This window comes from Hypomesus nipponensis, chromosome 5, assembly GCF_054491055.1.
Source record: "Hypomesus nipponensis isolate SF chromosome 5, ASM5449105v1, whole genome shotgun sequence".
NCBI lineage: Eukaryota > Metazoa > Chordata > Actinopteri > Osmeriformes > Osmeridae > Hypomesus > Hypomesus nipponensis.
In genome coordinates, this window is record NC_140365.1 from 12,052,162 (window position 1) to 12,067,975 (window position 15,814).

Genomic DNA, 15,814 nt, shown 5'->3' on the forward strand with positions numbered 1-15,814 from the left:
ACCACAAAAACGTTTTTTTTGGCTCAGAAAGTAAGAAAGACAAACATTTAAATGATGATTTGTGGTACTCAAAAACAAGGTACTTAATGAATAATTAGAATATTAAAAAATCAATTGAATTGATTTCAAAATATATAGCAGAGAAACACTCAGCCATACACAAAATGTCATAGGAAATGAATGCGGGTCATTTTAGACCCATGTTGTGCATTAGAGGGGGTAAGCATAGCTTGTGTATCAAAGGGTTAATCAGAAAGTTGCTTGTTCGATTCCCGGCCATGCAAAATTACGTTGTGTCCTTAGGCAAGGCACTTCACCCTACTTGCCTTGGGGGAATGTCCCTGTACTTACTGTATGTCGCTCTGCATAAGAGCATCTGCTTACTGACTAAATGTAATGTAAATGTGTGCCTGACTCTACAGGAGCAGTATGAGCTGTACTGTGAGATGGGCTCCACCTTCCAGCTGTGTAAGATCTGCGCAGAGAATGACAAGGACGTGAAGATTGAGCCATGTGGACACCTGATGTGCACTTCCTGTCTGACGGCGTGGCAGGTACTGCTGGTCACCCCCTCTTCCCTCTATATCCCCCCTTTCTGTTTCTCTGTCCCCACATCCTGTCTCTCTCCCTATCTCTTTCCCTCTCTCTTCATCTCTCTTACTGATCTTCTACTTCTCCGTCTCTCAAGTCTTTCTCTGTTTCCTTTCTCCCTCTCTTGCTCTCTTTCTCCTCTTTCTCTCCCTCTCATACCCCTCTCCATCTCATTCTTCCTATCTCCTTCTATCCTTTATCCTGCTCTGTTTATGTCCCTCTTCTGCTATCTGCTTTCTTTCTCTCCCTCACTCTCTTTATCTCTACTCTCTCTTTCCCTCTTCCTCTCTGTCCTGCTCTATTTATCTCCTTCTTCCTCTTATCACCTTTCTCTTTTTCTTGTTTTTCTCGTACTCCTCCCTTACTTTCCTTAATCTTGTTACCCTCCCTCTGTATCCTTGCCTCTGTCCCGATCAAACATCCATATCTCACACGGCAGTAAGGCTAGTGACGGCTGTGTGTGTGCCTCACTGTCTATGTGGGCATATGAGTGTGTGTGTCTCCTAAGCGTATGTCAGATGCTCCTATTTACCAGCAACGTGGGTATGTTTGTAATTACCTTCCTAATGACTCATTAGTATCAGAACCAGAGGTTCCCTCGCTGTCTCCACCAACAGTGGGACATCTGGGCTGGCTTCTCCCCTGTAAACAGATATCATGTAACACATCAGAGTAGGTGTGTGTCTGAGAGAGACAGTGTGTTTGTGTGTGTGATGCCACAGCATATCGATCTTTAGTAAAGCACAGTGACACCGGAATCACCACAAACTGCTCCTCTGACTTACTGGAACTTGCACACCCGACTGTTCAGAATCACGGTCCACCAGACATTGCATTTTACCCCTCTGCAGAAGCCATCGTTCATTAGAAACCCACACTGTGAATGTGTGTTTGTCACACTTCCTGTTTTGACAAGTTTGTGTATGTATGCTTTAGTGCAGTGATGTGATTTGCGGAGTATGTTTGTGTGAGTCACACGGGGGGACTTTGTGTGTGTGTTTGATGATTAACACCTGTAGATAGGTTAATTTTAGTCAAAGGAGGTTCCTTTCTCAACTCTGCATTTTTCAACGAACAAACACCAACAGCATGTCCCTTCCAGTAATGGAACCCAGCCGTGTGTCATCGTCAGCTTTCTCGAACCACATCCTGGTAACTGAAAGTCTTATTCTCATACTAAGGTGTCAGAGGAAACATTGAGAGCTCCTGCAGGACCTGAATATTCTTGCGGGTGTGCAAGGAAGTACGTTTCTGAAGAACTAGGGGTGGGCGATATGGCCAAAATCTTCTATCACGGTTACGGTATATATCACGGTATAGTAATTGTTCTCGTCTCGTCTCGTCATCTTCCGCTTGTCCGGGGATCGGGTCGCGGGGGCAACGACCTAAGCAGGGAGGCCCAGGCTTCCCTCTCCCCGGCCACTTCCACCACCTCTTCCTGGGGGACCCCGAGGCGTTCCCAGGCCAGCCGAGTGACATAGTCCCTCCAGCGTGTCCTGGGTCTTCCCCGGGGCCTCTTCCCAGTGGGACGTGCCCGGAACACCTCACCAGGGAGGCGTCCAGGAGGCATCCTAATCAGATGCCCGAGCCACCTCAGCTGGCTCCTCTCGACGCGGAGGAGCAGCGGTTCTACTCTGAGCCCCTCCCGGATGACCGAGCTTCTCACCCTATCTCTAAGGGAGAGCCCGGACACCCTGCGGAGAAAGCTCATTTCGGCCGCTTGTATTCGCGATCTCGTTCTTTCGAGTAATTGTTCTGTAAATTAAATTAAGAAATGGTACAAAATAACCATACCGTACTTCATCATCGCACTCGATTATTTATTACAAACGAAAACAACTGCCTCACATGAAACAAGACTTGAGTAAAACAACTTGTTAAAACTCAAAAAAGTTACGAGTACGAGCGTTACGATTGGCTGATGCTCAGACATGCCATCCGCATAGTGACCTACTCACAGCTCAATGCGGATCCGTAATGCCCTCCGACGAAAATTTCAAAATGAGCGAAAGCGATCAGTCTGAGTTTTACTATCCATATAACTTTGGTTTCGGCGTATCAACCTCGTTAAAGGTCGGTCGATACGTTAAAGCCTCAGTTTGATATTTCCCGGCATGACCTCACTCTCAGTTAGTAAGTAGTTAGCCTTCACTAGTTATCCTAGATCAAGAATGCTAGCAACGCCACCAGTGTAATTTTACAACAATAATTTTACAGCACGAGACATAACTTGAACAACAAATCAAATTGGTTACCTGCAGAATGGGTCCTCAAATATATAATTAATTAGCATCGGCATGAATGTGGTCCGCTTAGACAAAATACACTCCACATCGAAAATTCCGTCAGACCAACGCATATGTGCTTCAAGGTCAAATGAAAATAGCAAATCAAATAAAAGTTCAACTACAATTATAAATATCGCAAGAATGCAATTTATATGATGGCTTATATACAATACAACATCCAGACATTTAATTGACACGTGTAATACAAAAATATAGTAAAAGAGTAAACCCCGGTTGAAACGGTATAGCCAAATCTGTCCCGGTAGACACATTTCTACCGTTGCACGGTAGCCTATATACCGTCATACTGCCCAGCCCTAGGAAGAATGTTTCTGCAGTGTCAGCCCCCCCCCCCCCCCCCCCCCCATATCAGTGTAATTAGGATTAGGTGTCCAAAAGTGCCTTTGATGCCTCCGCTGCTAGTCCCCATCCAGATGGCTGCCATGATCGTTGCCTTTGTTCTTCATAAGTATCCCTCCTCCCCTGCCATCCCCCTGTCGCCCCCTCCCACGCACACACACCCCAACCCTGTACCGGGCCTGCCTCTGATTGGCGGAGGAGAACGAAAGGGATAGAGGCACATTTCTTTGGTCTTAGATTGATTTATTCTCACCCCGCTTGACAGGGCTGCCATGTGGAATCTGGGGTGGTGTGTGTGTGTGTGGGGGGGGGGGGGCATAGACGGTTGTCAGGAGACGCTCTTTGTTCATGTGTGTGCACGCATTCAATTGAGTCTGAAGTGTCTTTTCAAAAGAGGGGTGTGTGTGGGGGGGGAGGGGGGGGAGAGATAGTACTAAAGCCTAGTAGATTGTGTCCAATTAAAACCATGTGTGTTCCAGCTGTCCACTGCTTGCTTGTATTGCTTTAGTTTGGAGCCCGGGGCTTTAAAGTGCTTCCTACCCTGCCTAGAATATTATGACATGTCCATGTTCATGAGAAACTACCCCAAAAAACTGGGCTTGAATCATGGTTTTAAATGTCACAGGCAGCTGTGGTGTGTGTGTGTGAATACATGAGTCTGTAGCACCATAGCTACGTTCAATTAAGATGTGTTTAAACTTGTTCTTGTGTGCCAACTTGTGTTATTGTGTGTGTGAGTATGTGGCCACATGAAACGTGTTAACTTAAGTGTACGTGTGTGTGTGGTGCTTGTGCGTGTGTGGCAGGAGTCTGATGGTCAGGGCTGTCCTTTCTGCCGCTGTGAGATCAAAGGCACGGAGCCCATCATCGTGGACCCCTTCGACCCACGCAACGAGGGAGCCAAGTGCTTCTTCCTGGATCATTTCAGCTCCCCCCTGATGGACCTGGACGAGGACGAGGACAGGGAGGACTGTCTGCTGATGAACGGGCTGGCCTCCATCAGAAAGGTTTTTCTGGGCAAACTCCTGCTATCAGTATAGGAATACAGTACTATTCTATAGTCCTTGTACTAATTTAGGATTTTTGTAGTGTTGCACGGTACACCAACATTTCTGTACTGGTTAAAAACGGTTTGGTATTAGAATTACCAATGTTCTGTACTTGGGTCAAACGGGCTTCCGAAGTCTACTGTGGGACTACTTTGCTTACAGAGCCAACACTGATGACAAACCCATGGACATTACGAAGCCTATTTGTAAAATGTGTGTTGTGCAAGGGAGGAAATACTTCTAATCTGACTTTGCTGTCAGGCCTACCGTACTGTATTGCCAATAGCATGACATGCAAGCATATTAGAAAACGTGAGTTCCAAAACGACAAATATATTAAGCTACAGTTATTTGACGTATCATTTTGGTGCTTTTTTAAACAGCCACTAGCTAAATAGCATTGGAGAGCTACGACCTAGCTACATGTAAGGTGGCTCAGGCAGAACGGCCAATTAAAAACAACACACTCCCATTGTAAGTAAAACTAAAGTTAACATAATGCCCCTGGCAAAAAAAAGTTGGGTTGCTGGAGTAACGTTTAAGTGGAAATGGTCTGTTGGTAGAATCCTTGTCGGTTTGGCTGTTAATTCAAAAATTGGATCAACCCTTGTGGACAACTTGGTATTGGTATCCAAGGACATTTTTGTATCATGACAACACTATACTGTGTTAGATCATTCTCTTTATCAAGTAATGCACAGATTCGGTGAAGTACAGGAAGTTTTAGCAAGAACATTTAAACAACACCGTTCTAACCATGTTATTAAGATTTTACTGCATTAATTGTAGACTACGGTGAACATTTGTAAAGTTGTAGACTTTATAATTATTTTGGAGGCCTACGTACAATATTCACTCTATATAAAACCTAACTACACAATGTAACAAACATAATGTTACATGTGGTTACCCTGATAAAAACGAATGAAAAATACAGCTGCTAGCAGCGATGCGGGTTCCTCCACAAAATGGCAAAATATTATAAACATGTACCTATAGAAGATCGAGCGAAACTACTTCATGTTTGGCCAACAACAATAGGCTGAATGGGGATTTGAACTCATAAGCATAAGGTTACAAGTCAGGCTCTCTCTATCCTCTCTGCTACACACCAACTGTTGAGATTTTATGAATAGAAAGGGCAGAGTATTAGCTTTGGTCAGCTTTGGGACAAAGGTTGACAAACGGTTGACATTTCAAGGTGAAATTGCATGAAATTGCGCATGGTATTTCGGAATGACGTCATCCTGTTTAACTAAACAGATAATCAAAATTATATACTTAAGACTGTGATTAGGTTTGATTCTGTGACCTTGCTCATTACAGTGCACTGTCCTAGCCAATTGAGCTATACTCAAGTGTTTGCCTGTGATTGCGGATTGCCTGTGAATTTACTGTATACATAAGTAAGCTGTGTCAAGTGTAAGATTTGGCCAAAGTTTAAGTAGCTGTAATTCAATCATATTTTGACATATCAAGGTGAAATTGTGCATGGTACTTCAGAATGATGTCATCCTGTTTAACTAAACAGACAATCAAAATTATGACAGGCCAAAAGATAATGACTGGATTAAAACCTACAACCTTATACTTTACAGGGGTGCATTTCCCGAAAGCATCGTAAGCCTAAGTCGATCGTAGAATCCATCGTAGGAGGAATCTTAGTTTTACGGGCCGTTCCCAAAGACATCGTAGCTAAAGTGTCTGTTGAAAATTCGTAGCTCTATAAAGCGCATAGATTACCCTACTCCTTACGAGCATGTTAGGGAAACGCATGTAAGAAAAATCGATGGTTTAGTTTTTTGCTCGATCGTTGCTACGATCCATCGTTATCGGGAAACGCACCCCAGGTCACCATCCCAGCCCATTGAGCTATTGTGAGATTTACTTTTCTGTTTAATATTTTGTGCAATTAGCGTTTTAAAGATTGTATTTTATTTCACACATGTGGAAGTGACGTATAAAGTTGAGGTTGATTAGAGACATGCGCTGTAGAGAGCGCGAGTAGAAAAAGGTGTCGGGGTCAAATGTTAACGAATGTTGCTCGGCTAATAAATTAAGTCCGTACAGCTTTATTTAATGTGCCTGCATCATTTTTCTAACCTACGTTGAAGACTGGATTATGAACAAGCTTTCTTTAACCCCTCTTACAATAATTGGTGACAGCGGGTTTGGAAGACATGCTTGGCATGTAAGCAAGGTTTTCGGCGGGCACTACACGGATGGATGCGGCATTGAGGCATTCCGGACACCGGTAGCTAAGATTGGAATCTCCTGAATGCCGACGTAGGCTTCTTTCTGGCATTGCACAGTGGTTGAGTTTTTTGTTTGCGCTTCACGGAGTTGGATTGCTGGAACTGGTGAGAGACATTAACTTGATTGTACCATTTTGGCTACAGAAGAAGACGAAACAGGGGTGACAAGCAGTTTTTGTACACATTCCTTTTTTTCAGTTGGGTGCCACCGTCGCCTAGTTGGGGTGTGCTTGCCTTCGGCGAGCACAAACCATTGTTATCTCACATATATATTATTTATTATTTATTGTTTCTTTTCGCCCCCCTAAGGATGCCTCAATATTTGGACTACATAGACAACGGCGATGTCAAAAGGTTTGTCTCGGTAGCGATTGCGTTGGTTGTATTGGGATTTACGTTCCATTGCACGGTTTAAGTAGAAATTACGTTTTTGTGGCGAAAAGTGAAGCTAACGGTGGCTAACTTGCTAGCCACAGTCACTGACGCCACTAACGTCACTAACGTCACGAAACTCGCGTGACTATCTCTAGCAGAACATTAGTTTCGCATCTGTTAACTTGGGGGATACTAGTCTGCAAGGCAGCTGCAGAAACGCCACAAACAAAGAGGCCAGGGTGATATTTAATCATTTTACTTTGTGATGTGAAACATAATTGTGAAATGTAATGTACAAAATTAGCTGATATTTATTAAGTAAGTAGGCCCACATCTACTTTCGGAAACGGTAGTCTACTATTTCACTGAAGCATTAGCATCATGACATTAGCCTCTGTTGCTTGGGCAACACATACTACAGTGGTCATGATGCATCTGTTTTTAATCGTTGAAATAAACATTCCTCACAAATACGTTTTTGTTGTAGGATTTATTTTGACATTAATAAACGATTTGTTGGTGAAATGACCATTACCTGTGGTTTCATATCAGTGTGGCGGCTCACTGCAACGCTGTAGCCTACCCGAGACACTAATGAGTAGCTAACAAAAACATCTCCACAGCTGTTTAGGAAGTCAAACGGCGACGGAACATGTTCGGCTTTCCCCTTACTCAAAAGTTTTTCAATAGGTGAAAGTATCTGACTACTAACCTGAACTTTATTGCCACAGCCTAAACTTTGTCAATGTCAAAACTTTGTCTGTTCATGAAAATAATTAATGTCAGCCTGCTTCAGCCTTGCTTTGCTGTAGGATATACATTTCACTAGGTCTTGCAGCGCTGCTTGATTTACTGAAATTATTATGAAATGTTATGTTTTACTAGCCATTTGCCTTCTTAAGCAAATCACAGTATTTCCCACCCCTCATAGTGTAACTGAGACGACCGTAAATAGCCTAAGTCATCTTTCAAGTAATAAGCCCCCGTTGAAGTGTTGAGCAGGAAATTAGCTGGTCTGTAGAGATCTTGGGTTGGTGGTTTTACTGATGCAGAATTCGCTCAAATAAAATCGATAGACGTAATGAGTGGCACATAACGTGAAGTAGGCCTAACATTGCATTTTATTTTGTTTGAGTTTTAATAACTTGTCCAGTGCATTGGGGCAAGTAGCACTAGCCTAAATTGATCTTCCAGACTTGCCGTACAAAAAAAATCCACTCTTCCCGGACAAGCCTTAGCTACATGGCTAGACTGTTGACACAGATCAGAATCCATCATATCTTGGACACTCAAAATCAGCAAATCTTGCAGCCAAATCAAGTAGCCTATATATATAGGCCTTTATATGGCTACAAACTTCTGGTCGGTTTCTAGCTGGCTACTTGTTACCAAGTTACAACTTTGTTGCAGGGGCATTCTTTGTCCACATTGCGAGCTAACAGTGTCCGGTAATGATGTTGCTATAAATAATGATGTTAAACCGAGACCACTAAGCTCTCAAAGAAAATGTAAGGTCAAAGAAACAAAAGAAAGGTTTGAGGTTACTCTGAAAATTATTAATAAAATAGGCTTCTAATAATAAAACTGCTAAATCCTTCTCTAACTAGGCTCCTCTATCATGCATAATGAAACTTAACGTTTTTTAAGTAATCAATAAGCCTGCGCTTGCCCTCATTACTCAAATGATGCCGTTCAGGGCGTTCAAATTACATAATAGGACGATAATAGGAGGATAATAGGACATAATAGGGCAACCAACAAGTTGTTTATATCTGATTACAATTTAATAAGTTATCTAGCGCTGCATCTTCATGAGCTACATTTGGCCTCCTTCTCTTCCAACCAACCAGTATCACCTCTCCTCCATCTGAGTGATGCATGTCATTTTTACAAACTTATTATCAAGGGAACACAATGGTCAGAACTGTAGTCATACACTTAAATGCTTTTTGAAATATGTAAACACCAGGAGAGTATGGGCAGCTGGGGCAGCCGCAAGCACACCCTCACAATTTCCCCAGAACTTGTATGCTCTCTAGTTTGTATTGCACGAGTAAAGTTTTGTGTGCGCGCAGTTTCGAGTTTTGCATTTTTTGTTGTGTGCATTGGTGCATACAAATAGAGGAGGATATGGATGCAGAAAATGCGGACAGGGTTCAACCGCGTCGTAATACTTCACAGGCCATGCCGCGGTTTCCTGGACATTTCCCGCCTGTCTTTATGGGGGTGGAGGCTAGTGCAGATTTTGATAATGATAAACTGGCTAAACTTCTGCCCACTTGCCTTGGTGGAACGGCTTTTAGTTATTGGGACAGCTTGCCTAGTGATGCGAAGAAAGACTACAGACTGGTGAAAGAGAAACTGAAAGGAGCTTTTGGCCAAACAATCTACCTCTCTACTTTTCAGAGCTATGTGAACGCTCGTACGCGTTTGCCTGGGGAGGCTCTCCAAGTTTTTGCTGCTGACATTAGCCGCTTAGTGGATGAGGCTTTTGCCACATGAGGTGAATGCAAGGAACGGAGAACAATTCAGGCACTTTATAGCGGGAATAGAACCTTATCTTCAACTTCGCATACATGAACAAGGCGTGAACACGTTGGATGCTGCTCTTACAATGGCTCTACAGATTGAACAGGCGCATCAGGCCAGCAAGATTCTGATGCCTTCACACACATAACTATGATCATCACCAACAGCAGGACTTTTCCCTTGATCCACTGTTAGGGTTCCTCCACAAACTTCACCTGCCTCTTCCTGTGCTCCAGCAGCTGCAATTCCTTCGACAGTTAACTTAGCGACATCCGGGGATGTCAGTGCACTGCAGAGGACCTTGGAGAGTTTGTCGGACAGAGTGGATCAGCTTCAGCTCGAGGTCAGTAGGCAGAGATATGCTAACAGCCGTCCTTCTCCAGAACGCCGGGGGCGTAGTTTTACTCCGGAGGGCACACGAGGCCGCACATTCGAGCGACATAACTATGACAGACATGCATATGACACACATGACCGTCATGGATCTGATCACCGGGACAGTAGTGATGATAGGACATATAGTGCTTCACACCAACGTGAGAATTATCATGGTCCAAGGGGATCCCGAGAACGTGGACAATACAGAGCAGAGAGAGACTATCGAGATCGGTCATCCCGTATGGATCCTGGTAAGGGTGACAAGTTGTTTGAGGGCTACTTAATGAAATGGCAGAGTCGCCGCTCACCAAGCCCGGGCCACGTACACTTTCAGTCCCCTTCACATACTTACCAGACCCAGGAAAACTACAAGTAGTTGACAAGGAGGGCCACTTGCCAACTGCCAATGAAAGTCCCCATGGTAACAGCGATGTAAAACAAGTAATTTTAAATACTGATGTTATGACTCAATATGTGCCACTAGTCATTGAAACCACCTTCCATCATCCATCCATCCATCCATCATCTGCCGCTTGTCCGGGGATCGGGTCGTGGGGGCAGCAACCTAAGCAGGGAGGCCTTCCCTCTCCCCGGCCACTTCCACCAGCTCTTCCTGGGGGACCCCGAGGCGTTCCCAGGCCAGCCGAGAGACATAGTCCCTCCAGCGTGTCCTGGTTCTTCCCCGGGGCCTCTTCCCAGTGGGACGTGCCCGGAACACCTCACCAGGGAGGCGTCCAGGAGGCATCCTAATCAGATGCCCGAGCCACTTCAGCTGGCTCCTCTCAACGCGGAGGAGCAGTGGTTCTACTCTGAGCCCCTCCCGGATGACCGAGCTTCTCACCCTATCTCTAAGGGAGAGCCCGGACACCCTGCGGAGAAATCTAATTTCGTCCGCTTGTATTCGCGATCTCGTTCTTTTGGTCATTACCCATAGTTCGTGACCATAGGTGACGGTAGTAACGTAGATCGACTGGTAAATAGAGAGCTTCGCCTTTCGACTCAGCTCCTTCTTCACCACGACGGACCGATGCAGAGCCTGCATCACTGCGGACGCCGCACCGATCCGCCTGTCGACCTCGCGCTCCATTCTTCCCTCACTCGTGAACAAGACCCCGAGATACTTGAACTCCTCCGCTTGGTTCAGGATCTCCTCCCCGACCCGGAGATGGCACTCCACCCTTTTCCGGTCGATTACCATGGCCTCAGATTTGGAGGTCAAAAAAACAACCATGAAACCACCTTAGTTCATGCATTTGTTGATAGTGGGGCTGATGTATCTCTTATTAGTGAGGAGTTTAGAATGTCGACTGCTACATTACGTCAAAGACCATTAGTGAAACAGTTCATACCCTTGACATCTGTTTCTGGAGATACTTTAGATTCAGTGGGTACATTATTGGCTAATGTAACTTTGGGGAAGCATACTGTGTCTCATTCCTTCCAGGTGATCAGGAACTGCTCTAAATCAATCATTTTAGGTTGGAACTTCTTATGTACTCACAGGATGGTGGTACATGTGCGGGACATGACTCTAGAACTAGGTGGAGACTCCATACATTTTTTGAGTTTAAATCAACAAGTTCCCAAACTGGTGGATGTAACGGTGTCTACCACCATGATTATACCTGCTTCTTCAGAGACGGTCATTTTGGCCAAGCTTGCATCGCACCGTAAGGGTTTGCAGCCGAATGGCTATACAGGTGTGTTCGAGCAATATCGTGAGGATTTGGATTTGCTTGGACCGTGACCAAATCCGATAAGGGTTCAATTTATCTGAAAGTTGTTAATCCTTCTTATGATGAAGTTTCTCTGCACCGTGGTGCACAGATTGGTACTTTTCATTCCATCTCTGAGAGTGAACAGGATGATTATGCAGTTATTGACAAAAGTGTGTATAATGTCAACTTGCAAGGTGCTTGTGGGCTTAACTCAGTGTCAATACCCAAATCACCTGTATTGCCAGATCTCTCTGGTGCTGAGTTGTCTATGGCACAACAGCAGAGTTTGACAGAGTTGGTGACTTCCTTTTGGGATGTTTTTAGTCAACATGCCCATGACTATGGAAGGACGAGCAAGGTCACCCATAAAATCAGGACAACAGATGACGTTCCCATTTTCAGCAAGCGTACCGGACTTCTCCTGCTCTAAAGGCAGAAATTCATCGTGAAATAGAACAACTTAAAGCACAAGATGTGGTTGAAGATGGTGATAGCCCATGGGCTAGTCCCGTAGTGATGGTAAAGAAAAAAGACAACACTTATAGATTTTGTGTAGACTATCGTAGTAATACGATAGTCTACACAAAATTCAGTCACTATCACTGATGCACACCCATTACCTCGGGTGGATGATAGTCTGGATGCTTTGTCAGGGTCTTAGTACTTTTCTACAATGGACATGTCTTCTGGGTATTGGCAGGTAGAACTAGATGCAAAGGACAGACAGAAAACTGCCTTTACAACGGGTGATAGCTTATATCAGTTTAAGGTTATGCCTATGGGTCTTAAGAATAGTCCACCAACATTCCAAAGACTGATGGAACTGGTCCTCAGAGGACTACATTGGACGAAGTGTGTTGTTTATTTAGATTACATAATCTGCATGGGAAAAGACTTTGAGGATCATATGGCAAATCTCACAAAGATTTTCACCAGGTTTAGAGAAGCAGGTCTCAAGCTTAACCCCCGAAAATGTCAGTTTTGTTAAGCATCTGTGAAATACATGGCTCACATTGTGTCAAAGGAGGGTTTGGCTCTTGACCCAGCTCATAGTCAGCGCGTTAGAGATTGGCCAACACCTTGGTCTCCCACTGAGGTACGAGATTTTCTGGGATTGTGTAGTTTTTATCTGCGAATTTCGCATTTTCGTCATTACTTGTGCAACTGCCCTTTTACAATCGTAACGGATCACAAACCTCGTTTGTCTTAGAAAATTAAAGTTTGACATTGATCCCACAGGACGTAGAGGTCGGTGGGCTATGGACCTAGACCCGTATGAATGGGTCATTTTACATAAGGAAGGACGGAAACACACTAATGCAGACGCTATGTCTAGAATTCCTGTGGATTTATCTAAACCACAGGACGCTCTTACAAAGACAGTGGCTATACAAACTTAAGAGTTAACTGACATCTCTCGGACAGGCGTTGTTTCTGGAGTCAGTCGTTTGGACAGTCATACTAGTTTGCAGCCTCTAAGTTGTTTGACTCCGGGGGGTAATGATGATGCAAACATTGAGTCTACTGTAAACCCTTTGCAGGTTTCTTTGAGTAGTGCGGGAAAGGACATTTCACAGTCTCAGAAAACAGATCCTCATCTCTCACAGGTTTTTGAGTGGCTTCAGAACAAAAAGAGACCTAATCTCAGACAGGTTACAGGGAAACAAAGACAAGTCTGGTGGCAGTTTCCCCGCCTGGTGTTACATGGTGACGTACTATGTCGTACTGCTCACCTGGCTCCAGGTCAACCTGAAATGTACCAAGTAGTAATTCCTGAGGCTCTTGTCCAAGACACTTTACATTGCTTACATGGTGATCCTTGTGCCGGACACTATAGTGCTGAGCGCACACTTAAACGCGCTCTGAGTTGGTGTTTTTGGCCAGGAATGAGAAGTGCATTTGAACAATATTGTGAGTCATGTGAAGCTTGTGAATCTTGGAGGAAGCCGGTTCCTGAACGACGGGAACCTCTTCAGTCTATTAGTGCTGATAGACCTTTGCAGCTTGTGTGCTCGGATATTACCGAAATGCCGGTTACTTCTTGAGGAAATTGGTATGTGTTGGTAGTACAAGATCATTTCACTAAATATGTTAATGCATATTCCATGGTAGATCAGAAGGCCAGCACAGTAGCACAGCTGTTCTGCGAACAGTATATACCCGAGCATGGGGTTCCAGAGGAAATATTCTCAGATCAGGGCCGTCAGTATGAGTCAGAGATCATACATGACATTTGTCAATGACTACAAATAAAAAAGAAAAGGACCATCCCGTGTCATCCACGTGGTAATGGAATGGTAGAACGATTCAATAGGACGCTGAAAGATCAGTTGTCCAAAGTTCTCTTCAACAAGAATGGTGAATGGGACCAGTATTTTTCGGCAGTTGTACTATCATTTAATGCAACACCTCATCCTAGCAGTGGTTACTCTCCATTTTTTCTAGCTCATGGTAGGGAGCCTTGTTTGCCTGTGCACGTACAGATTGATTCCCCTGTGGGAGTTAATGTGGAGACCCCTCAGAACTATGGCTCTACTCTGGTTGAGCGCATAGAAACTGTGTTTAGAGAGGTGCTTAGTAATGGAATGGATCAGAAACTCAAACGGGAATATTACTTTAACAGGTATGCAAAGTTTCTGCCTTTTAAAGTTGGAGACATGGTGTGGATGAATGATCCGACCACACTAAGAAAGAAATTAGAGCCCAAATGGAAAGGGCCATATCGTATCATTTCTGTGGACATGGATGGTGTAATTTACTCAGTGTTAAACTTAAGGGATGGGAAAGCAGGACTCAAAGTTGTGTACTATGATCGTTTAAAGCCATATAGATCCAGCTGGAATATTCAAAATAACCAGTCCACCAGTAATGGTCAGAATGGAGAGGAAGAGGTACCCGAAGCAAGACCAACATACATCTTTATCAGGGTCTCTTCCTTTGACAGCACAAGTACCTGAGGCTGCAGAGAATAGCACTACAACCCTGATGGCTCGTCCCTACATCCGTAGGCCATCAGGACGCATACCTCTTGTTCAGCAGCCGATACAACAGCCATCTCAAGGGCTGGAAGGTGGATCTTCTGTAGTGGGAGAACCCTCGTAAACTGAGGGGGTAGTAACTTGTTCAGGGCTGATTAGCAAAAAGCATAGGAAGTTTATGTGACCTGTTATATAGCATTGTTGCTGTTTTGTAAAAAAAAATAAAAAAAACTTTGTTTGCTACACAATGTTGTGTTCTTATAATATGGCACGCACCTTAGTGGCCAGAGAAAGGCAATATATCCATGCAAGTATGATCATATATATATTTGTATACTTTTTATTTTTTTCTATTATTGGAAATGTGGAGAAAAAGAATTCTCGGGGGGAAAAGTGTGAGTTGTACTTTTCTGTTTAATATTTTGTACAATTACAGTTTTAAAAATTGTATTTTATTTTACACATGTGGAAGTGACGTATTAAGTTGAGGTTGATTAGAGACATTATATTTGATTTATTGACACAAAGAGATTGAGGCAATGTGAAAATTTACATAAATACACCTCTTTCAGCCATTATGCATTTGATTCAAGGAACGTTTTGAAAGACGTAAATTCTACACATCTCTACAAAATGTCAAGTCAATTGGACCTTTGGTTTAAGAGGAGACCAATTTTGAATGTTTTAGCAAAATGTGGCTGTACAGGAAAATACATCATGGTGGACCTTATGGGTCCTTAAATAACATAGACTTTGGGCGTGGCTTATAGCGCCACCTATGGGTGTACGTGGGCCACACGCGAGTGACCTGTTGTATCATTGGGCCCAATTTTTTTAAATCGGGTCGAGGACTTTTTGAGCTATCGAATCATTTAGCAGAGAAGAGGAAAAATAAGGAGAAAAATTCTAACAAAAAAGTATAGGTTAACCCTAATAATAATAAAAAACAATGAAAAAAACAATAGGTTCCCTCCTACCAGAGGAACCCTAATAAACAGATTGATCTGTTGAGCCAGCATGCCCATAGTTGTTTTGTTTGTTTGAGAGAAACGTGTTGTCACGTGTTGCACACCATACACACACCATACCTGTCACCCCTGGGGGGGGGGGGGGGGGATTGTCTTTGCGGCTTCCTGATTAGAAATTAAATTCCTCCGTCAATGTAGCCTACTGTCAGGGACGGACTGGGAGTAAAAATAGGCCCTGGACTTTGATCCAGACCGGCCCACCAGAACCGGTCCCGTATACGCCACCACAGCGAGCGCCCTGCTAATGCACCCAACGTCTGTGCCT

General features: G+C 44.0%; 1 protein-coding gene across 5 annotated transcripts in view; it reads left to right on the forward strand.

Annotated features, from left to right (window-relative positions):
* cblb (Cbl proto-oncogene B, E3 ubiquitin protein ligase) overlaps positions 1-15,814 on the forward strand; it is a 111,814-nt gene that overhangs the window by 62,055 nt on the left and 33,945 nt on the right. For all 5 annotated transcript variants that reach the window (XM_084698106.1, XM_084698108.1, XM_084698105.1 and 2 more), the window contains 2 exons: positions 423-554; positions 4,046-4,246. In XM_084698106.1, the coding sequence (XP_084554232.1) occupies positions 423-554; positions 4,046-4,246 (333 nt within the window). The remainder of the gene's footprint in view (positions 1-422; positions 555-4,045; positions 4,247-15,814) is intronic.